Here is a 23,754-nt window from a genome sequence, read left to right as displayed (position 1 = left end):
TGGAAGAGACTTATATTTGACTTGACACACTGGGCAAGAGCTTAGAACAAAGCAAAAGCAATCCCCTCCAGAAAAACAAGTATGTAACCCCCCCCCCTCATTTCTTTTGGTTCATAAAAAACCCAAAACATTTCTCATTTATATCTCCATGTTTTTAATGGAAAACAAAGACTGTTTTTAAGATGCAAGCGTTCTGTATTCACATGTGATTCTTAAAAGACACAAGCTATTTTCAGCAGTGAATTGCAAGTCGGCCAGTGGAAGAAGCAGCAATATGTTCCTAGGAAATTTTCATTCCTCCCTCTGTTCTGCAGAGGAATGATACTTACATTAATTTTGAAAAACAACCATGAGCAGAGAAATTTAAATTCAGCTATAAGCCTTCCCTATTTCTAACAGTAAAGAATGAACCGTATTGAGGACTGCAGCCAAACATTACCGTTTCAGTGCCATATTGCTGGGAGTGCAGGGCACTTGTACAGGGCTTTGATACCACTCCTGGAAGGCAGACTTTCAGGTATAGATCTTTCACAGGGGCTGAAAAATATCCATAATGTGTCCCCTTTCTCATCACAGATGTATCAGTAACATACCGTGGACCTCTGGAAATACATATCTGTGGATGTCCATAAAACAGCGTGCAGAGACACTTCAGTTCTTTTTAGAAACCCTGCCCCACTGAAGTGAATGGGACCTTCCCCAGGGAAACACACTGGGGCCAGAATTTCACTGGCAGGGTTAACTGGAGCTGTTCTCTCTAGAGCACATATAGGGCATGCAGAGGGAAGACTGCATTTCAACACAGAAATAAAATGTCATTGTGTTCAGATTTGTTAGTTAATAATTCAAAATCTTTGTGGAGGATAAAAAATGAGCTCTAAAAGAAAGCACTGAACCCCTTCAAGGCTGCATGGCATATTCCAGGTATACCTTCACTGTCAACATCCTATCTGAACATTAGACAGTGACTAATACTCCCATTCAAATATTTTTTGTCACTTTTAGGAAGGGTTGTAAGTCTCTGTAAGCTCTGACTATGCAACAGTTCCTGTAGTTTTCAAGTGATTAATACAGGCATTCGACCAGGAGAAGTTTCAAGCATCAAAGAGTTAAAACTAAATTTCAGTAAAACCTCAGGGAACGCTGTCATCGATGTCAGGTTCCTTGCTGGTTTCATTCAGAAAAACTGATGTTACATTATACATTAACATTTTTAAGTGTCATCTACATGAAAATTTTAGATAATTCCAATTTTTTAATCATGGTTAGTGAAACTTTTGCTTATACAGACAAAACTGGTAACCATGGGAAGATGCAGTCCTCAGATCTTGCTTGTTTTGGTAGACTTTGGGACTTGTTGGCTGCCCAGCACTTACTGACCAGATATGTTTCCTGCTTTAAAGAAACCGGCTGGTGGTTATGTCAGTCTCACCACATAAGTTTTGCAAGACTTGAGTCCCACTGAATTCTCTTTAAAATGCAAAAGGCATTGAAAGGCTGAAAGGCTGCAGTTCTTTTGTGCTCCTAGCATGTAAGCAGGGGAAGACTGTTAGCTGGGCTAGCTCTGCCACCTGCAGCTCAGAGCCAGCAGGACCGCAGTGTCTTCACCAACAGCGTAACAAACCTTCGCTGCTGGAAATGTAAAAATTCTCATGGCGACAAGAGGTTTCCCTGAAGAGGGTAATTGATAATTAAATTAGCAATAGACTACATAAGCTCATGGTATGCAAAAGTAAGGTAAAAGAGAGCTTTCACATTGGTCTTTCTGCTAATCTTCGCTGCTATCAGAATGCATGTCTATTTTCAGAATAGAATAGAAACCTGGTGTTAGAACAAAAATCATAAGGCTAAACCCATTCTTGGTGTGACTGGAGTGATCTCAGAGATGAATCTGACTCCTTAGCTATGAAGGCTGATTTTGGCTCTGCTGATAACTGAAAAGTATTACAGGAAATTACGTGTGGATCCATATTCTCAGAACCCTCTAACTCCTGTCTGCAGTGCCTTCAGTATCTCCTCATATAACTTCCTTCTTAAAACACCCTGTTTTCTGAAACCTATAAATGCTAGTCTTCTCCACTAAAAAAGAGTCATTAAAAAAATAAAATAAATCAAATCCTTCCAGATGTGTTTTACTAATGCAAAAAAACATGTGCTTTATTATGTTCCATACTTTCACTTCCCTGAGCCCCAAGGGTATAACATTACCATTTTCTCAAGTTGGATACAAGCCCTGTAATTGATTAATTGTCCATAGGATCCATATGGAACCCTAGCAAAATCACTGACACTCTATACAGCACCAAAATGCATGCATGTGTCCTAGTGTGTGCTGGGCACCCACAAATATAACCTTTTCATGCCAATGACTTCTCTCACTGTAAAGCGTTGTGTTCGTCTCTAGTGATGGATCCAACTCAAGCTATGACACAGTGAAACAGCAATGCTTCTGCAGTAATGGTCAGACATCATTGTGATGAGTTCAAATAAGAAAACATGACTGGAAACTAATTCTAATAGTATTGGGTTACTAAGCATCATGTGGAGTTCTTTCAGTAGCTTTTAGTACTGCAGAGGGAACGTATATAACCTGTTATGATAGACATTCTTCCAAATATGTCTTAAAAGCTAAAAGAACCGTAATTTTTCTTTTAACTTTGGGCTTCGTTCAGTTGCTCACACACTTAAGACACCTTCTAGTGCCTGAAACACCCATATGGAGCCTTGTGTCCTTCTGGGACAGCAAGAGAGATCAGATGGATCAGATCCAGGAATAACCTAGGGCATTTCAGCTGGTGCTGGACACCTATGTGCGGGCAAATGAGTCCCACCTTTGGTGTTGCCTAAACATGGAGCTTGGAAATGTCTACCTGTGTGTTGTCAAGCATTGCCATTAAAGGTTCTGGGTCCCTGGAAATGTAGAATTTATTTCTGTGATCATACATCATCACTGCACTGAAGTCTTTAAGTCTTCAGGGTATTTTCCTGGGTGACTGATTCTGAGCTGTGCATAAAATAATTGTAGAAGAGATCGGTTTTGTTGGTGTTCCAAATATTATTATTGTAGTACTACAGTAAAGACTTGTACATTTTAATATTATCCAGTGCTTGAAAAAATGTTAAAATAGACGTTTTGAAAAGGAATCTCACAGAGTGAGATTAGGTGATCTGTGGGGAATAGGCAGTCTAAGCCTCAGGCTTCTTCTATATGCCAATGAATGTAGGAGTATGTAAAACATTTCGTTAGCTTTGTTTTAAGAAGTCACTTTGTAAAATGATGCAGTCAAACTAGCCTGCCAGTTACCCTGCTCACCAGCAGCTAAAGATGGCAGGTGGTTTTGGCCAACCTAGCTCTTAAATGCATCTTGTCCCCACATTTTTAATCTATCTCTTTGCAAAAACCAAGGTACAGATTGTCAGTGGCAGGTTCCTCGGACTTAAGATAATTGGACCACGATCTTTTCTTCTTTCAGGGATTTGGTTTTGAGTCACTTTAGATTTCAAGTAGGTCTCAAAGGTCACTGAAAAAGACTCTGAGATTTAATATCAATCATCGTTAATCCAGTTCGTTTTACATTTGTGCCCAATTCACATGAGCTAGATGCATTTAAAATGGACTTGTCAGTACAGAGTGCAGCGCTTTCCTATTACTCGGGCATCCAAAGCTGACCTTACAATTTGCAGACTTTAGAGGGAGAAAATGGTTGAGAATTCCCCAGTCCCAGAACCAGAAGAGGAATGCATGCAAGTCCATACAGCTCCCAAATATCCAGGAGATGACACTGTCCCGTGTCCCAGTGTAGGGGCCCTGGTGCTTGTCATTTTGAGTCCATGTGTGTGAGATCAGTCAGGCATTGCTACATTTTGGGTCCGTATCCAATTTTAATCTTGTGTGTGAAGCGTAAGAGATAATAGACAGGATTAGCAGTCAAGATATCTACAGGCAGCAGGGGCTGTGTAGTTCTCCTCAGTGTGCATTACGGTTAGTGCACAATAGAAAACATCTTTACCAGATGATAAAGAAGAAACATTCTCTTTGTTGCCAACAATAAATATATACGGAGGAGTAAATGTGTCATGAATAAAGTGTCCCTAAGGAAATCTTGGAAGACCCTACATGTATATTTACATACTTTTAGTCCCAGCAGCAATAGAGCTATGTGAGTGTAGTGCTCTGCCCAGGCTGACTAGTTTGTTAAGAATTATCAGAGCTATCTTTTTCATGCTAGTTACTATCTGCTCGTAATGAGACAAATTAGGCAACCCTGCCAGAAACCCAGACTTTTGAGAACCAAAGCAAGGATGTCGATTACGATCACGAATCTCTCTCACACAAATACACACAAAACCTGAGCAAGTGCCTGCAGGTTTCAGAATAAATTGAATAAGAACTCAAAATACAACACCTCTTTCACAGCATAAACTGGATCCTGCACATACTTTAAGACCTGATGGTCTTAATTTTTGGTAGAATATTGAACCAGAGGAAAATCTGAGCCCAAAGTGCACAATCTGATAGCAACTCTCTGTCTATCAGATTACCTTGCAGATATTTATCTACAAAAATATATGTAAAAAGTCTATGTAAGAAAAAAGTCAATGAGGCAACTGCAGATTCAATTTCTGCAGTGGGGAAAAAATAATTCCTCATACTGAAGCTCTTCATTCTCCCTGCTGCTTTATGTTATCTCTCTTTTAACTGCTGTTAATGAAAGGCTCATCAAAAGGCAGTGCCAATACACAATAATATTTAAAAGCTGAATTAATCTCTTAGTCTTCATGGCAGCTCCCTTTCCGCTATTTTCCCTGCATACTTGGCATCTCCATTTATATGAATGAGAGTGGGGTGCACATGGGGAGAATGGAGCAAACGTTGATCATCTGTGCAGCCCAGAGAAAAGAATTTGCCTCATGTCTTATATATTTGTTAAAGCATGGGAGGAAAACATTGCCTGCTGAAGTAAATCCAAGCAAGACCTGCTAAAATTAAATAACTAACTCAAAACAAGACTCGGCTTAAGTTATGCCTTTCTGCAGTTGCCATTCTAACTTCTAATAATTTGACCAACTTGTTGCCTTACTTCTGTTGGTAAAAAAAGCCAAACCTTCCCCTGCTCCTAAATGCAGTTCTGCTTTGATAAGTGACTAAAAATGGCACGCAGTCTCCATGTTTATTCTGTGCCAGCTATTTCCTTATCAAATGTGCTCAGTTAGCAAGTAAGGAACCTTACTGTGCCAGCCCTGCATATTTCAGGTGGAACCTAGGGGTCAACCTGGATTTTTTCTTCTCATGTAGGATGACCAAAAAACCAAGGATCCTGCAAGCGAGAGTAAGCCCTCAATTACATGTGTGCAATTCTGTAGTCTTCTGCAAGAAGGCTTTGCATAAGGTTTAACTGACTGGAAATGATTCTATGGTGATAAACAGGAGGGAATAGAAACCAGCTCACTGTGTTCTTTATGCTAGATCTGCTGTGCTAACAGGAGCAAAAAGCAGTGAACAGGGATTTTAATTACTAAGTGAACAGATAGAAAATATATAAGACTCTATTTAAAGAAGAGGTTTGCTTGAAATTCCATGTTTTCAGAAATCTCCAGCTTTGACATAATAGAGCATTCAAGCTGACGAGGAAAATAAAATGCTTCTTTTTTCTTGGACATGTCATTCATGTGATGGGAAGAGAATGGATAGTCCTCATAATGAGAAAGGAACAAAATTATTTGAATTATTTCACATGCAATAGCAAGATAAAATATCATGTTTAGAACCCTCATATATGAGAAGTCTTCATTGTGGAGTGCAGCAGGTCAGAAGATCACTGTGTGTACATTTTGCTATACAAGAGTGATAACCCGCTATGGGCATTTTATTATTTATTAATTCATCTTTGCAGCTTTGGCAATCAAGCATGAAAATTTTCTACTCTTCTGAAATCTCTGTAGTCTGGAAGACCAGAGTTAAAGTTTATCTGATTTTTTTTTTAAGTACGTAAGACAGCAAATAGTGAGCAAAAGTTTCCTCAATTCAGAGTTTTGATCCTTCAATCCCAGTGCAGATTAAACTGAGCTGTACAAGGCATCCTCTGTTAGCAAGGGTAAAAAAAATCCAAGAATATACTTTCCAGCTATGTAAATACTGACCAACTGAGTCTTTGCTTGGATGAAATCATTCTATTCTGACTTTTTCTTCCAGTTGTGTGTAATACTGGAGCCAATGCAGGAACTGATGTCAAGACATAAAACTTACAATCTAAGTCCTCGAGACTGCTTGAAGACTTGCTTGTTTCAAAAATGGCAGAGAATGGTGGCCCCACCAGGTATGTTTCATTCCCAGTATTTTACATTATTTTAATATAGAAACAATGGGAAAATTTACTGCAAATTTACTGACACAGGAAAGTAATAAGAATTAGCACTGTTCCAAAAGTAAGCCTGAAAATTATTCTGATGTTTTATGATTTCAGTCTGACCCAACTGATTTATAGAAGTGCACATTCAGATGGTTTCACTATGACTAGGATATAATTTAGTACAAAAATATGTGTAGATGGAATGCAAAATGCCTACTGGCTCTATTAGAATTCATCGTTTGTGTAATTCAGCTTCCTGCTGTGACTCTGAAATTACAGCTACAATTCATAATTAATTGTCTTTGAGACTAATACAATGTTATTTACAGGCCTGGACCTAATCTCCTTTCTCTTACACCTCAAAATAATAATTCTCTCTTTTTTCAGATTATTAAAGATTTGTGTATCTCAGACTATTCACATGGGTGCCCAGGCCAAATTTTGAAAAGTACAATTGCCCCTCTGTTCTTTTTCCATTTAAGAAAAGTTATGTAATTGTCCTAATTCAGTCTGAGTTTGGAAGACTCGCAGAGAAATGGCGTTCAGTACTCTCTAACATGTTCCCTTGGGAGTGGCAGTTTTAAAGACGAAGCCCACATCAGAAGTAGAAGGAATTGAAATGATAGTTGCTCGTGTACTGTATCGATGGCAGCAGTAGGGCAGAAACCTACCTTTAGCCTTTGCGTCTGGCTGGGTCAGTTGAGGCTGTACCTTCCAGCAGAATAAGACCTGGATTTGTCTTTAGCACTAACTGTTACTTGCTGTGTGACCTTTAGCAAGTTACATGGTCAGTTTGAAGAACATCATGGTACACATCATGATATTCCCATTGATAAAATGCTTTCAAATGTCTCTATAGATAATGCTGGGAGAATAAACTTCATTAGTCCATTATACAAAATTGAAAGCAGATTCCATTGGTTTGGGTCCAAATATTATCCTATGTTAAATGTACTACTTCTGCTACTACTACTAGTACATATACTAGTAAACATAGGAATTTAAATTAAAAAACATTTCAGCACATCTGCTTATGGATCATTTTAGTACAGGCTTTACAATATCTGCCATTTGCTTTCTTTCTTACCATTTTATTGCAGCAGAACCCACAAGGCAACCGACAACCAAACGGAGAAAAAGGAAAAACTCTACCAGCAGCACTTCCAACAGCAGTGCTGGGAACAACGCAAATAGTACCAACAGCAAGAAAAAGTCAGCTGCTGCAAACCTGAGTCTATCAAGTCAGGTACCTGTAAGTCTCACTTTCCTTTTAGGCCTGAATTGCTTACGGTGCTTTAATTCTTTCCTTACATTGTAAAGAAGGTGCATTCTTGAGCCTAAACTATCACAAGCAAAAGGCGATCTTGCACAGTGTGCTGTGGAAGCTGGGGAATTAGTGGAGAGATGTGAAGAAGCCATTCTGCAGTGCAGCTTTAATGAATGACCCTCAAGCAGGGGTATCCTGAGGACCAGATGTTATTATTTTAAGTCCTGGGCCAACTCCCCTTCTTGTCAGTGGGAGTCCTTCCACTGGCGGTGGGACTCAGATTGGGCCTTGTGTTTTTAGATATAGCATGAGTCTTGCAGACTTCCATCTGCCAGGTGCTAAGTGAGGATGAGACCCTGTGGAACAGGACAGCCGTACCTGAGCAGACCGCTGGTCTCTCTACATTAGTACCTTACCTCTAGTTGGTGCTGGATTCAGATGCTTCAGTGGAACAGGTTATGAATTAACTTACCTGCAGAGGTTATCTCTTTTTCCAACCACTCCACTTGCAGAGGGGTAGATCCCCTTGAATATGGGTCTCAGCTTGTCCACCCTGCTATGCTAGCTGTAACTGTTGACATCCTAATTATACAGGGAAACACCAAGTCATTTCCAAAACTGTACCAGCAATTTAATAATCACATTTATTGCCTTATTCACAATATAGGGATAATCAGACCCCAAATTGTGACAAAGCGTGCCTTAGCCAGTAAGGAGATAGCTTATGCATTTTAAAGCTAGGGAAATTAATTTGATATTATAGGAACTGTAAAGTGGTATCTTGGGAATAACATGCAGCGATTTTTATTGGATTTCTGATCAGCAGATAGAAAAGGGCTAGGTCTCTTCTGAAGCCTGACAAAGAATATAGGCCTTTTGTTAGCACAAAGCAGGCACTTCCAAGGAAGCTTGAATACCCAGATAAAAAAGAGGAGTAGGCTAATACTAGTGAAATGAAATGAAGATTTTTGTTTAGCAACTGATGCACCAGTCCACTAGCTTACAAGAAGCTTTGGGCTTCAGTACATTAAACTCATATTTTCTCCTTGTCATATTAAAATTTTCACGTGGCTCGCATCCCTAGAGTCAGGTTCTTCCCCTAATATAGGCATCCCTGGGTTTTTCTGGCGGCACAAAGCAGTCAGAAGGCCAGCTCCCTGATCCCCTGGTGGCAGGGGCCACTCTGCCTCACTGACTGTGTCTGCCAGAAAACCCCTTGGATCAATAATCAACCATATTTAAGAAAAAAACAGCAATTAGCTGTAAAACTGAGCAACCAGCTAGTTCCCTGCTGTCTCCAAGTTTAAAAGACAATAAAATCACTTCATCTCAACTACTGCCTGCCCTGAGTTCAGTTCAGTAGGACCAGAATCTGACCCTCTGCCTCTCTTCAGTCTGCTCCTCCCTGGAGAGATGACTTTTGTTGGCTTCAGTGGTAGCCATGTGTGCCTTTATGTTTGAGTGTAATTGAGCCCTCTGATAGTTACCTGTCACTCCCACTGATATTCAAGCTGACTTCAGGTACTGAAAGGCTACTCCTGACAAAAGTAGTCAAGGTTATTCTTCCTGATGGAGATGAGCATCTGAGACATAATGGTGAAGTTTATCATGGTATGAGGGCTGGAGTTTTAGTCTTCATTGACTTTCAGGATGCTGCATAGTCAACATTTTTCAATATTGTTTGCTCTCTTTACCAGAGTAGCAAGATGGTCCAAACTCTTTTGTATGGAGGATCAGGTTCCATTTTTAGGACTCTTCTCCTTTCCCTCTGCACAGTGGAAAATGCTTAGCTGTTCGGTTTGACATACTAACAACTCTTCCCATCTTCCCCACAGCAAACATAGCAAACCGGATGGAACTGATGGTTGGGCCACCCTGTAGAATAGACAGAACTCAAAATAATTTTAGCAGTAGGATATTTTGGTGTAAAACTATTCAAGAGTCTTCAGTTAAATAGAGAGACGTTACCATGTTTCTTCAAAATTATGCATTCTTTGAAGTGGGCCTTATTACAGGCATGCCACTGCTTTCTGAAGTTAGCTGCAGGTAGCAGTAACTTGCCTTCCGTGTCTTTCTCTTAACTTTACCTTAAAGCTAATAATTCAGTAGTTAATGTTTGATTTTCCTTATATGCAATAGAAGACAAGATATCCTCAAACACAATTTGACATTTTTCTACTAACTAAAAGTTTTCATTTGGCCATAGAACTTTCTGTGAATGGGACTTTCCTGCTCAGTAGAAGAAAAAACCATTGAAATAATTCATTTTCAGTGTTAAAAGCATTTTCCCCCTCATTATTAGAGAAGAGGAATGAAATCACTGCATCTTCTGTCCAGATGACTCACATAAGCAGAGGTAGTTTCAGTTCCACTTTTTCCATCATCCTCTCTGGAGAACCCCAACAATGAGCTCATATCCATACCAAACTTGGATTAATATGAAGCCATGTACTCTGGCTTTCTGTTTTTCTCTAGTGATTTCTTCCCAGCCAGCAAAGACAGTCTCTCCACCATAATAGAATCTAACTCCTAATTTCCTGTCACTTTTATGCTCCTATGTTGGTTTCTCTTTGATAGTAAATTAATCCTGGTTAGAGAATGTTTCCTTAGCCTCTATTTTCTGTAATGTTTCTTGGTTCTGGACATTAGTAATTATTCAGTGTTGCTCCTACAGTAATGCTGTGTGCACTGTGGCAAATGTGTTAACTTACCATATCCCTCATCCACATTTCTCACCCATACCATTAACTTCTGTTTCTTTAATGAGGTCTTCGTGTCTGGAGAGGCAAATGTTCCATGTTGAGGACAGTGACCAGAGAGCAGCTGGAGTACCATCAGCTATGACAAAGCTTGAAGCTTCAGAGATACATGTCATTTTCCCCATAGCCCCTTCCAGATCTTCAGATAAATACATGGGGCTAAACAAACCTTGATCTATGAGATGGACTGGTTTTTGTCACATTAGATGTTCTTCGTCAGTAATAGGAAGTTGTGCCATTTCCTCTACCTGCGTTATTTTCTGATCAGTTCTTTGGGCAGGGACAGTGCTGACAATACAGAGCCAAGCCCAGAAAGTGAAATGATGTGGTTGTATTTCTATGCATGGGTCAGGTTAGTACTGCACCCTGAAGTTCAGTTGCTGCAGCCTAATCAATTGGTATTGTTTGTGCCCTTTGTGTTGCCTTAAATTTATGAACACTTTGACTATGTTGACACATTCTGATACGTCTTTAATAACACAGTCTTCAAAAGTATCTTAAGGGTCTCTGCCAGTGGGTGGGTACACATCTTCTCTCTCATCAGTAATTTGAAAAGGGTCAGTTGCAGTCTGTCCTCATATCTCTATTTTTTATACTTTCTCAACCCTGCTAAATAAAATACAAAGTTTTGCCCTTTTGACAGTCACTTGCACTCTGTTACACTCATTTTCCTTTATAATGTGGTTTCTGTGATTCTGTTAGTTCTCATGTTACTGGTTGCAGACTTTCAGCATCTCCTCTTGTCAATATGACTCTTCCTGCCCAAGATGCTTAACACCTTTCCTACATATTACATATTTCCTACATTCTTAAAACAAATGTAGTTAGCTGGTGTGCTACATGATTGCACTGCACAACTCATGCCTAGGTTGGCCTATTACTTGTCCAGTGATTCTTTTGACCTGAATCTGTAAGTGCTGAGGCAACATGGTATAGTCTGTTGGAAGTAGAACCAAGTGCCACTAAAGTCTCTCCAATAGCACAAATACAAAAACATTTTTCTCACCAGGAATTTTCTTCTCCCACTGATGCAGGCTCAATACTTCCAGTGACTTCCACAGATGCATTGGCTTTTTTTAGTGCGTAAAGAAAGTTGACAGAACAGGGACCCAGAAATTGTAGTCCACTCAGCTGTCTTAGTCTCAGCAGATGCCAGTCACATGAAGTGTTCTCAGATTTGTTCATGTTCTCGATCACATCTGATCGTTGGAAGAAACATTAACCGATTGTGCAGAAACTGGAATGACTAATTTCCTCTTTCCTCCAAACAAAGAGCAAAGATGGGCAAGACTCATTCTGCAAGGTTCATAGAAAACCTGCCTTTCTAGTGTTAGTTTTCCTATGATTTTAAAGAAATCAGTTGTCTGGTTTGGGTGTGTGACTGCCTTATCACTTACACAGTACTGACTTCCTCTAATATTTAAAGCTAGCTGCAGTATTTTCCCAAGTCTTTGCTCAGTTTTCAAGCCTCTTTACTGGCTGAAATCATATTCCTTTGCATTTTTTGTATTCTTCTGTTTCAAATAAAACTTCCGTGCAAGCCCAGGCCCTTGTATGTAGAGCAGTGACTTGTACACTGTGATCTGTGGATTACAGGTATATGCAAGATCATCAGAAGTGGTCCATACAGCCATATCACTTAAATATCACTTTCTGTTAAGTTTAATAAAAAAAGTGCACATTGATCCATTTTCATCTATTTGAATTTGGAAATTTGACAACAATGCACAACTCTCTCAAACTCTAACAACCATTCCTCTAGGCTGCTCCCAGTCATAACGATAGACATTAATAGGTGGATTTTGCTTTCATTTACTAATGAAGAGCCTGTTGAGTGTAATACTGTAACCATGAATCCAGTGAAATAGCATTTGTATTGGAAAGAATAAAGCACCACTACATGCCACTAAGTAAATCAAATGTTCTTTGTTACATCCAGAGTCTTAATTAGAGCCTCCTTGCACTCTGTAAACGAGTTACATACCTCAATAATCTCTCTTTCTCTTTGTAGTTCTCTGTAAACTCCTCAAAAGCCAAATCCATAAATAAACCTGCTAATGTGGAAGGGAGCAATACAATCACTTACGTGTTTCAGAAACAGGGGGTAGGTTTAGGTGGTTTGTAATGGATGTAGTAGTACCAGAGCTACAGTTCCAGGGCCGGAAGATTAGTGTCAGAAATTATCCCATGTCTCAGAACTGTGCAATTCAGAGTCTAAGATTTAGCCATAAGGAGATGAGAGTGAACAAATTGGTTTCCAGTTGTTGCGCTTTAGGAAAAATATTCCAAAGAAGACCAGAACGTCAAGTTAACAGACAGGATTATGATGAGATGTGAAAGATAACCATTTTCCTCTAGAAAGTGTTTACTCTGAAACCTAATTAAAATGTCAGTTCTGTTTCTATAGATCATTTCAACACCCATGTCAGTCTGATGTTTTTGTCTTGGAGGCAGTGACCATTACGGGTGCGGGCAGCAGTGGGGTTCTCGGTCATTAATAATTTTTGTGGCAAGGAGCTAAGAAGTCAGATATTAAAATAATCACCACTAACACAATTCTGTAAGAAAGAAGGAAGAAAAGAAGGCAGAAGGAGGTACCCTTCTTCTTTTGACTTAGCGTTTAGAGGTGTGCTGGCTGCTAAAACTAGAGCAACCTTCAGTCCTTGGAGTATCAGGCTTGCTTGAACAATATACTTGATGATTTCAGGCGTTTTTAATTATCTCAGGCTTGTGAAGCACTGTTCTTTACTTCTGGGGGCGGTGACACCTGAGCCATGAACTAATCACCGTAACACACTGAGTGGAGCTATGTATTAACAGCAGCAAAGATGGTAGGCATAGGGGTGAGGAATTTTACATGGCCCACCACACATTTTTACCTCCGTACTCGTGTAAGACATTGTTTAGCCATCAGATGATCTTTAAAATCCCAAGTTAAAAAGTTTAGTTACATAACTGGGCATAGCAGAGCTAAACTTTGAGGCTAGGTATAAAAAAGATGAAGCTTGAGAAATGAAGCTTGGTCTGTTAAATAGAAGTGCTTGCATCTGAGTTGTGTATGAAGTGATCTCTGTGTATAGTTTACATGCATCAATATAAGTTTGGATGGCAATTAGGGTTATTTCAGGATGAAAGGTATGATATACATTGAAAGCTGCTTTTGTGGTTATATTATTAAATAATACATTTCTATCACATAATGTAAAACATCCACTGCTTTATTTACAGTGCTTCACTGCAACCATATTTTACTATCATGAGACATTCCTTGACCAAAAATGTTGTTTCTAATCACAGAGTAAATTAATAAGATTGAGTGACTACAGTCGAAATCTTTTTAAATCTAGACAAATATGTGCTACCATAACTAGGCCATAGCAGTGTGTGCTGCCATGCAAGAGACTAGGGTTTAATTCTTGGATTCTGCTTCTCACTCCATGAGCAGGAGCTAGGAGCACTCCAGAGCTGCAGCCTCAACCCTGGGAGGGATGGAGCCTTGTGTCATTCAACAGCAGTGACCCCCACTGGCCAATTTAAGGAGAAGCATTGAGGGGCTCTAAAAGGAGTCACTTCCAGTCCTCCTCAGAGGTTGGTGGTCATTGCACGGGAACTAGTGAGTGGAGGTGCAATGGGGTGCACTCGGTGGGGTCTTCAGCTTTCAGTCTGAGGAGCAGAATCCTCTCCGGGGAGGAACCAGCATGTGCGCTTCCTGAGACACTTTTTTTGCCTGATGTAACTATAAGTGGCAGGATTGTCAAGAATATATATATTATTTTTTTAAAATGTCCTGTAACTAATGCTGTGATATCTATCTTTTAAATAGCATGAGGGAAAACTCCACTAACCTCAATATAATTGTAGTTTAATTCCCAGAGAGAGAGAGAGATACTCAATAGCATGGAGAGAAATATAAGTACAAACTGTCCTCTCAGTGGGTGTCATTATATTAAAGGAATAATACTTGCGAAGAATCTGAGAATTAGAGATGGAAATACTTACAAGGTCATTGAGCATCTCCCCGCTGATGCACGAATGTTTCCTACCACAGATTGAGGTTTTTCCCAGACCAGTGTTAGGTGACTTGAGTAGCAAAGCTAGCACTGTTCTAGTGGGGTCATTAATCCTCAGTCTGCAGTTCTCAGTAACAGGAATATTGTCTTAGCAGTGGGGGTTACATTTTTGTTTACTTAATGTCATCTTAGTACCCTAGTTTGCATCTCATCGGATTGGCCTAAAGCAATCCTTTTCCTTTCGGCACTTGCAGCTGTTAAGCATATTTACCCCTCCCAATCATTTGGTGGATGTAATACATACTTAATTCTTTCACATGGCCTCCCCAGCCAGCTGTTCTAGCCCCATAGTTATTTGCGATACGCTTCTCTACGTCTCATCCAAGTTGCCGACCTCTTGCTGGTATGGCAACAGGGAGAACTTGAGGTCCATACTCAAGAACGTTTAAGTTAAAGGAACTGTTGCCTCCTCGGTTTGTGATTCTGTATTTCAGCCACTGTGGTCCTTTTTGCCTGCCATATCACACTGCACGCTCAAAGCCAACTTGCTGTCCTCTGCCAGGTCTCTCTTGTCATTAATGCTCTCGCAGTACAATGGGGTCAGGTCTGGTTCAGCAGTGCACACTATACATTGTCTGTGTTTAGAGGGATGAAATAAATTAGGACAAGTGTTTGGTTATAAACACCTTTATCTTTTAAACTTCTATGTTGCAAAGCTGTGTGTGAGTTTTATTTAACCAAATATTTTATGGATATATGGAGTAACAAAATATAGACAATGTAAAGAAGAAATCATGTACCAGTTTCCATCTACTCAGAAATTTTTCACAGAGCACAGGCTGAAAATGTGATATAAACATTTTCCTGTAGCATGTCAGCCTTTGCTGAGGGATATTTAGAAACAGTATAAATACTTACAGGCAATAATTCGTATTGTTTCGTAGTGAAGGAAGTACATATCTGATTAAAAAGAAACCTTACTGAATGCAAACATTTGTCTTCTGTTTGCTTTTTACAAATGCTTTTACATTCATAAGGAGGAACAGATCCTTTAAAATAAGAATCTGTTGTTCGCTAGGATTCTTGGAAGGGCTTGTTAAATCAGCAGGTACAAAGCTAGACATCTGGAATTACTGCACTCTTACCAAACGCTAGCTGATGCCCTGCCACCTGAGCTGCATGAAAAGATGCATCCCACATATTTCTTTAGTGGTTAGCACAAGCAGCCTGATTCTCCGTTGAACAGAGAGAACAAGCGAGCTCTCTGGCTTTGCACCTTTGCTTTCCAATCTCAAGTTTGCACCTTTCTATCCCATGCCGGTTAGGTTTTTTGCAGCAAATCTGTGATGCACTGGAGTACAGTAGGCGGTTTACTTGTTTTCGTGGAAGGACAATTTGTACTTAAAGCAGTGATTAGATGAATTCTTTCTTTCTTGCATGCTTCAGTTTTTGATGACTACTAGCTTCATCAGTGTAATTATAATTAGCACTCTTCATCTTCCTTTTACGGTACCAGCTGGACAGATTGGTCTTCTTACTGCACAGATTGGCAGCAGGGTTGCCTACATGGAGTTAGGTGACAGGCACCATGAAATAACAGATGGTAAATTCAGGGCTTGTTGGCAATCAGCAGGTTTTTGCTAATGACTTAATTAGCTATGCAAATTGTCAAATCAGTGTGAACATTGTTTTTATCGAAAACTTTACCTAAATTAATTACCATAATTAAGTAGCAGAATGTCAAGTATATTGGATGCGTAAAAGGGCTTGGCTGGCTATGGATAAGAGAGTTACCATCTTTATTAGAGTGCTGTGCTCCACATTTGAGAAGTCTGAGGATAAGAAATGCGGTTTCTTTTAAACTACTTTTAAAATACGCATATCGCCGAGTTGCAACTGAGATGCACCCTGGTGCCTTTCCAAATAAAATGGCTCAGGAAAGAATTACTGGATAAAGGCTAAATATTTCAAGCAGGAGTCTAAGGCAGTCTCATAGGCTGCTTATTTGCTTAAAATCATGCACATTTTTCAGTCTACCTGCTTTTCAGTTCTGGGGTTTCTGAGATCCAGAGCCATAAGCATGCGGCTAGAGAGATGTGTTACAGTTTTTCATTTAAATTAGAAATAAAGTGTAAGCCTGTCTTCTGGTTCCTACTATGCAGGAACTTTTAACTCTGTTGTTCAAATATCACAAAGTTAAGAGATGCAAATTCTCTAACATAACTTTTTTAAGTTGATTTTTTCTCTCTCAAGGTTTCCATATAACAAATATTGGGTGCTGTTCACAGGATGTCATGGTGGTAGGAGAACCAACTCTGATGGGAGGCGAATTTGGGGATGAAGACGAAAGGCTTATCACTAGATTAGAGAATACACAGTATGATGCAGCAAATGGCATGGATGATGAAGAAGATTTCAACAATTCACCTGCACTGGGAAATAACAGCCCGTGGAACAGCAAACCTCCTGCTAACCAGGAGAGTAAATCTGAAAACCCCACACCACAAGCTTCCCAATAGGTTATTCTGCAGCAGTACCCACTGCAATGTATGTCAGTGGGTTATTAATTACTGTTTCACAGCATTCTTCAAAATAAAATTTAAAAAAAACACCTTTCAATGGATACAGTATCTATTTCTAAACTAAAGCTATCTGATTTTTTTTTAATTAGGGTAAACTCTTGTATCAGCTTCCATATACATTTCTTGGAAGCATTTACATACAACATGATACTGGCACTGACCTCAATTAAAATAATTGAAAATTAAATAGCATCTCATGGCAAATTTCTGACAATGCATTTTATTGGAAGGGGTTGTTTTTTTCCTCATCAAACAATGGCCATATTTTAACAAGTCATCAGTGCTCAGGATCTCATTAACGTAACTGTAAAACTTTTTACAATTGTAATATATTTTCTGCTTTTCAACTTGCACCTGAAGTTTCTTGTTTCAGAAAAAATCAGCTTTTAAGGAAAAGTAATTTAAAGTAACTTTTGTTCTTTCTTTAACTTTCCTTTCATCAGTTAATCATTTAAAGGATCCAGCATTTTTAATTTGCATTTAGCTGATGCCAGTAGATACTCTTTCCATCATTTAATAAAAATGCTGAAACAAGAAATGTCTTTTTTTCATCAAAGACATGAGAAATATTTTTATGTGGAAAAAGACACCCAGACCTATGAGAGTTTATGCTTTGTAAAATTGCTGTCGATCCAGATATTTTAAAGCCATGTAATCCATTAACTTTGTGGGCAGCTTAATAAATCTAAAACTTTTGTGTTTTTATTATTGTATCTGAGTTGGCTTTGTTGTTATTTCTTTTCATAGTATATTTCTTGTATAATATTTTTGTAAAGCCCTCAAACCATTTTTTTGTTTTACTTTTTCTTTTTTTGATTCCAGTGTATTTATGTAAAACTTTATAAAATAAACTAATTTTTTCATTTACATATTAATATGTTCAACTCATCATGTAAAGACACAGTGAGTCAGTGTGTTATATAGTACAACTGTATTTTATGTATGCTTTGCCAATAAGTGTGCCAATAAACTGTGTTAACAAATGTGCTCTTATATAGTGCATTTACAGTTCCTTGCATGCAAAAGACAGATGCCCATGTGCAGGATCATGCACCAGGAATTTTTGGAATTAATGTTCCACTGAATTACAATCTTTTTTGGGCAGAAAGGAAAGCCTGTAGTTTAGGTGTGAGTCGCTTACAGCTCAATTTGGTTAGATGCTCTTTTTTTTTAACATTAATGATGTGTAACACCACAGGTCAGTAACAGCGGCGAGTGCCAAGCATGAGGGAGTGCAGGGCATCCAGCAAGCGCACCTCCATCCTGAACTTTGCATCCCTCACCTTCCAGGGCTGGGGCTTATCAGAGCAGGGATTTCCACTCTGCTGAATTCTGTCTGATAGTTTTACGGTGAGTCCCTCAACTGGGGCTGAGAGGATTTAAAAAATTCTCCTTCTTTCTTCCCTTTGCTATCAAATCAATTGTTCACGGGAGCAAGTAAAACCCCTGGACTGGTGCAGCCGCTCTGAACACAGCCTGGCGTGTAAAGCCCCTCGGCTGAGCTGGGAGGCACAGAGGCACACGCCCGCATCCCGAGGCAGCTGAGAAGCCCTGTGAGGTGCACCCTGCGGGTGGCAAATACTTACAGGGAGAATTACTGACACAGAGACACTAAATCTACGTGATCCTGCTTTTTGTGCAGGGGAGCGATGTCTTGCTCTTGACTGAAACTGTACTTTTAATATTACAGACATTATAAAAGCAGCTGAAGAACTCCCGGATTTTTTCTGAGTGACTGTACGTATACCCAGAAGCCACTCTAGGGAAATGTGTCTCCCAAGTGTATATACATATTTTTAAGCATGCTTTTGCTGGATGTGATTCTGCCAAATAGTTTTAAAACCACCATTGCAGAAGAAATACAGGGCTAAGCACCCTGTGTGGCCACTTGGCTCTTCAGCAGGAGACAGCTCCCTCCCTGCTCAAAGAATCAACCTCAGCCTCCGATATGGGCCCATTCTCCTGCAAGCAAAATCCTCGTTCGATGAATTTTGGCACCTATGGTAGGCCTTGCAGGAAGATTGCCTAAATGACACAAAAGCAGAGTAGAATTTGGAACTAACTAAATAACATATGTGGACTGAGTGTATCCTCATAGGTAGCAATGCTGCTCCTTCGTAACACTTGCAGGATGTAGGAAACAGTAGGTCTATCATTCAGTGACTATATCAGCCCTGGTTTTTCCATGTAAATAATTAAATTCACAATGTATTCCATTAAGGGATCACTGGCTCCTATATAGCTGCTATAACATTACAATTATACACTGTAATTCTAATGTTCAAAAACACTAATCATTCATATTACATTTCCATGAGCACACTCTAAAAGGCGTTCCTTATTATTAATCTTTCAAGACTGGCACTACTATTTCAATCTTTAAAAGATTTATGATGTCATATTGCTCCTGTTGTTTCAGTAAATAAACATAGGAACGCTTGAAAAATGGGCAACAGACTCCTTAGAGTGCTGTCCTTGAATTAATCTGGAAGGACACTTTCTCCATATCTCCTCAAAACCCCCGTCTACAAGCTATCAATCCACCCTATTGTGGTTAGGGTGAATAACAGATGGAGCTAGCTGATTTTATTTATTCACTTATTTATTCATAAAAGAAAATGTCCAAATGGGCCGGCTCAATGAAGCGGTTTGAGATGTACGGCAGCCAACCACGCACTCTTGGCATTGCCCGTGCCCTGGGCTGCTGCATGGGCTTTTCTTACCATGTTTCAAATGACATGGTAAACTCATCAAGACAGAGCCTGTGATCCTGTGTCTGGTGCCATGTGCTTGTGCCCTGTCCTCGGCAACACTCCCTACAGGTAGAGAATTAGGGTACAGCAATCACATTAACTACTGGATTTTATGCCTTTTGGTTGTGGGTTGCAGTTTTTGTGTGCTCCGTGACCATCTGATGCAGAGAAGTGAATAAAGATCACAGGTGAGTTGAAGTAACACGTTCATGAGAGCTGAGGTTGCTGCCTGAAGGATGAAAGCTTGAAACCAACAATTAATTTTACCGTAATCTAATCTCACCACCTACAAGAACATTGTATCTCTCTTAGAACTTGGAAGGAAATAATGTTGTTGACACTTTCCTCTGGAGAGCCCTGCAGTTATTAAAAGGAGGAAGGAAACTTATCTCATGATGCTGAAATACTTTCAAAGAGAAAGCTCTTGTTTGTTTTAGCTAAATGGAGGGAAATACTGACCCTGAGAAGCGCCCTCACAAATCAGAGGGAGGAAATTCCAGGAGTTTACTTAGAAAAGCAGAATCATATAATTAGTAAAGTGACTAAGAACACTGGTAACTAAGCTGGTTACTGTTACAAAGGACTTGGAACATGCAAGAATCATAAGCACTGGTGGGTTTTGGTTATTCTTTGAATGGCTTTGTTTGGGTGGTTTTATTTTTTTTTTTTTTTTGTCTTGGGGCAGCAAAGTCCACTTCTCAGGGAGCTTCCAAGTCACATGAGTCACCAGCTGGTCTCACCAGCTGCCCCTCGTGAGAACATTTCAGTTCTTAAAGCTCCTTCCTTCTCCCTTCTCACAAAGAAGCAATATTTGCAGCTTTGTAGTCTCTTCAGAAAGAAGGTGTCCTCAGGTCTCATCATCTTTGTGTCGGTATGTATGAATGTGATAACGTTGTAGGATAATTCAGTTTGGAAGGGACCTTGGGAGGTATAGCTAGCATTTGTATGCTTGCAGCGTCATCGGGCTCTGTGAAAGTCATAAGCAACTAATTTTTAACTTTGGTCCTGGAGAAGGTACTACTCTCGCACACCGGGGCCGTGTAACCAACTTGCGTCCTTGGGAACAGAGCAAAAGTACCCATTACCAGAGAGCTGCCAAGGAGATCAGTCTTGAAGTGTGCAGAAAGCAAGGGGGGTAGAGGGGAAGGAAACTCCTGAATGGAACAGCAAAATACTGAGCATTACTGGGTGTTCTGTAACGTGAGGGTGGAGGGAGGTTCCTTACCCACCCTTTGCTGTGAAACCCCATTAAAGGAGCCTAAATGACAGAACCAGCCATAGGAACAGACTAAATTTTGTAATTTCATGGCCTCCACGAAAATCCCATTTTAGCAAAGATAGGATGAAAGAGAAAACATGAATGATTGATATTGAAGGAAACCCAGTTTGTGCCTAATATATCCTGGAGAAACTGCTAATGGAAATTGAATAGTCCTGAAAATATTTCCTGGAACTGCAACTCTGATCAAGTAGCCCTATGGTGATATATTGCACGTCCAAATTAAAGCTGCCCTGGGGCACAAGTAACCCCAGCAGCTGGTTTTACTGTGTAGGACTGGATGATTTGTATGCTTTTTCTAGCTGTTTGACAGCATATTTTTATACAAGGCTGAGGCCTGAATCTTCTACTATGTAAGAGAAGCTACTGAATATTTAACATCCCATAGAACTGATGTTACTCTAGCATATCATTATGCTTCTATTAGGAAGTCTGGTGGTACCCCAGCATTGCAGAATGGCAGATGGTACCTTTAGATAAAGAGTCGCTTATGGAAGTCTCTAAATTTATTGGCCATGCTGCTATGCTTCATGAGAGGGTATGAATTTCCACTGAATGTTCATAGGATTAAATTCTGTTCTAATTTAGCATGTTATTTTAACAGTGACTAGTACCAGTTCTTTCAAAGGGAGAAGCTTTATTAGGATCTGTGATGGAGCAATCTAACTGTAGGAGCATTTCTTCCATGACCCTGTGAGTCACTTCTGAAATAAAGTAACTATATCCCTTACATCAAGAAATAATTTTAATGGGTGTATGGGCAGTCTTAATCCATAAGCACATTTTAAAACACCATTATGCACTAAAGATGACATCAGAGAATAATACACTTGTGCATACAGAATCAAAAACTTTATAAAAAGCATCCAGCCACAACAGAGTACAAACACTCCAGTTCCCCAAGAAACTATTGACTGTGCTTCCATCAACTTTACAGGGAGCAGGATGAGAACAATAAGCTTCAGTTTGGATGAGTTACTGCATGTATGCCTGATAACTCAGGTGCTGAATGCCATTACTGCACATTAGCAGGGGAATGTGCTTCAGCTGAACCCAGATAAATGCCCACCCAGTGTGCCTCCATTCCTGTTGGACACCCAAATTTAGGGACCTGTAGGTCTGAGCTCATAGCTGGAGTCCAAAATTCTTCAGGTTGTTTTTCTTTTCTTTCTGTGTGTGGCTGTGGGGATTTTATGAGGGTTTTTTGTTGGTTTTTTTAATTTGTACAGTGCTCTATGATACAAATACTTCTCGGGTGTCCAGGATCTTGCCAGTTGGAAGGTGGCATGCAGAACAGTCATTAGAGGCAGGGGAGCTGTATTTCATATTATGCTAAAAGGAATTCTGTCTGATCTCTGGAGATCCTCAAGTTGTGTATCACCCCAGTTTAATTAATAGCTCTGTCTCAACAACTCTGAATTCATCTGAGATAGCATGTACAATTTTGTATTGAACAGCTATAAAGTATAAGGCTAGCGTCTCCTTTGTAAAGGCAGTAGGAGATGTTTTAGCAAACGCTTGATATGAAGCAGGCATTTAACGCTCCTTATCACATTCAACTGCAACTCTCATTTCATCACAGAAAGTTTCATCCTCCCTGAGTGATCTCTTGGGGGGTCTGAGTACTGGAAAAGCTTTTAAGAACTGTGTTTGGTGCTTTCAGATGCTGGGTTGAGGGGGTTTTTTTTCCCATTCAATTTTCTTTCCTCTCTCTCTGATAGCTTAGGAAAATGTTTGCTGTTTTGCCCAAAGTTTTTTAATTTTCCATTTTCTGTTGGCTATCTGTAAAACAAAACGCAAGACTAGCTTGTACTCCACACAGACAAAGCCATCAAAACCAAGGTGGGTTGCACCTGGGTTGCTAAGAGAGATCAAATTCAGCAAACAGAAGGTGTGAAATTTAGGAACTGTGATGGATACTGGGGCTTGTGCCTGTCTTTGACTGCAAACTCCATTTTGAAAGGGAATTTTCAGCTGTTTTCTTTGACATCTCCCCTCCAGGTTAAACTCATGTTCCAAAGGGTGATAACAAAAGGTGAGCAACTGAGGCAGCGATCTTTTCGTACAGGTGTTTCAGCAGCTCTCCTGACTGTCTCTGTGCTTAAATCACCAGTCCCTCTGATGTGAATCAGGTGTGAAGTGCTACAGAAGCTCAATTTATAGGACCTGGGCTCATAGCTAAGGTGTCCCTGGACAGTGATCAAGAACCTTTAACGTGGTCCCAGAGCTTTGTAGGAGCAATGCAATTTCATTTTTGCGTATCGCGGCTATCTCCTCTGCTTGTCTTTGTGTCAACAGGGAGGGGGAGTTTCAAGTTGGCTTTGTTTAGCAAGCTTCCAAGTTTTGTTACTTCAGCCTAAGGGCTCAGAATAATGTAACCTAAATCAGCCTTCTTTCTCCCAGAAAACGTATTATTTTTAAATTCCTCCCCCCCCTTTTTTTTGTGAAGTCAGAATTCCCTTGAGAAGGGCCTAACTCACAAATTTCACGCAGCAGGATTTGGCTTTACTGTAGATGCCAGCTGCGTTCCTGTGAGGGGGGGGAAATAATACTAATGACCAGTTTATAATGAGTGATTGAACAGTGGCACTCCACAGGGAGGCAACATTTTTAAGCTCAAGACCATGTAATAGTGGGATGTGGGCTTTTAAAATGGAAGTAGAGTTGTCAAGTCCTATGATTTTATTGTGAGACCCGTGGCACAGCCAGCCCTCAAGCAGGGAGGGAACTGTTGGGGAAGGAAGGAGTGGTCTG

At 39.9% G+C, this 23,754-nt stretch overlaps 1 protein-coding gene across 7 annotated transcripts in view; it reads left to right on the top strand.

The window, feature by feature from the left end:
- LDB2 (LIM domain binding 2) overlaps window positions 1-17,942 on the top strand; it is a 223,380-nt gene extending 205,438 nt beyond the window's left edge. Inside the window, exons 6-8 of one of the 7 annotated variants that reach the window (XM_059817498.1) lie at window positions 6,194-6,317; window positions 7,454-7,596; window positions 16,675-17,942. In XM_059817498.1, the coding sequence (XP_059673481.1) occupies window positions 6,194-6,317; window positions 7,454-7,596; window positions 16,675-16,905 (498 nt within the window). In that variant the 3' untranslated portion in view covers window positions 16,906-17,942. Of the gene's footprint in view, window positions 1-6,193; window positions 6,318-7,450; window positions 7,603-13,821; window positions 13,948-16,674 lie in introns of those variants that run through there. The other 6 variants (XM_059817496.1, XM_059817497.1, XM_059817495.1 and 3 more) reach the window with 6 other exon arrangements.
- Window positions 17,943-23,754: the final 5,812 nt, after the last annotated feature.

The sequence above is a fragment of the Gavia stellata genome, chromosome 5 (genome assembly GCF_030936135.1).
Source record: "Gavia stellata isolate bGavSte3 chromosome 5, bGavSte3.hap2, whole genome shotgun sequence".
Taxonomy (NCBI): Eukaryota; Metazoa; Chordata; class Aves; order Gaviiformes; family Gaviidae; genus Gavia; species Gavia stellata.
The sequence above is the reverse complement of the archived record's forward strand: the minus strand, read 5'-3'. Positions and strand labels throughout refer to the sequence as shown.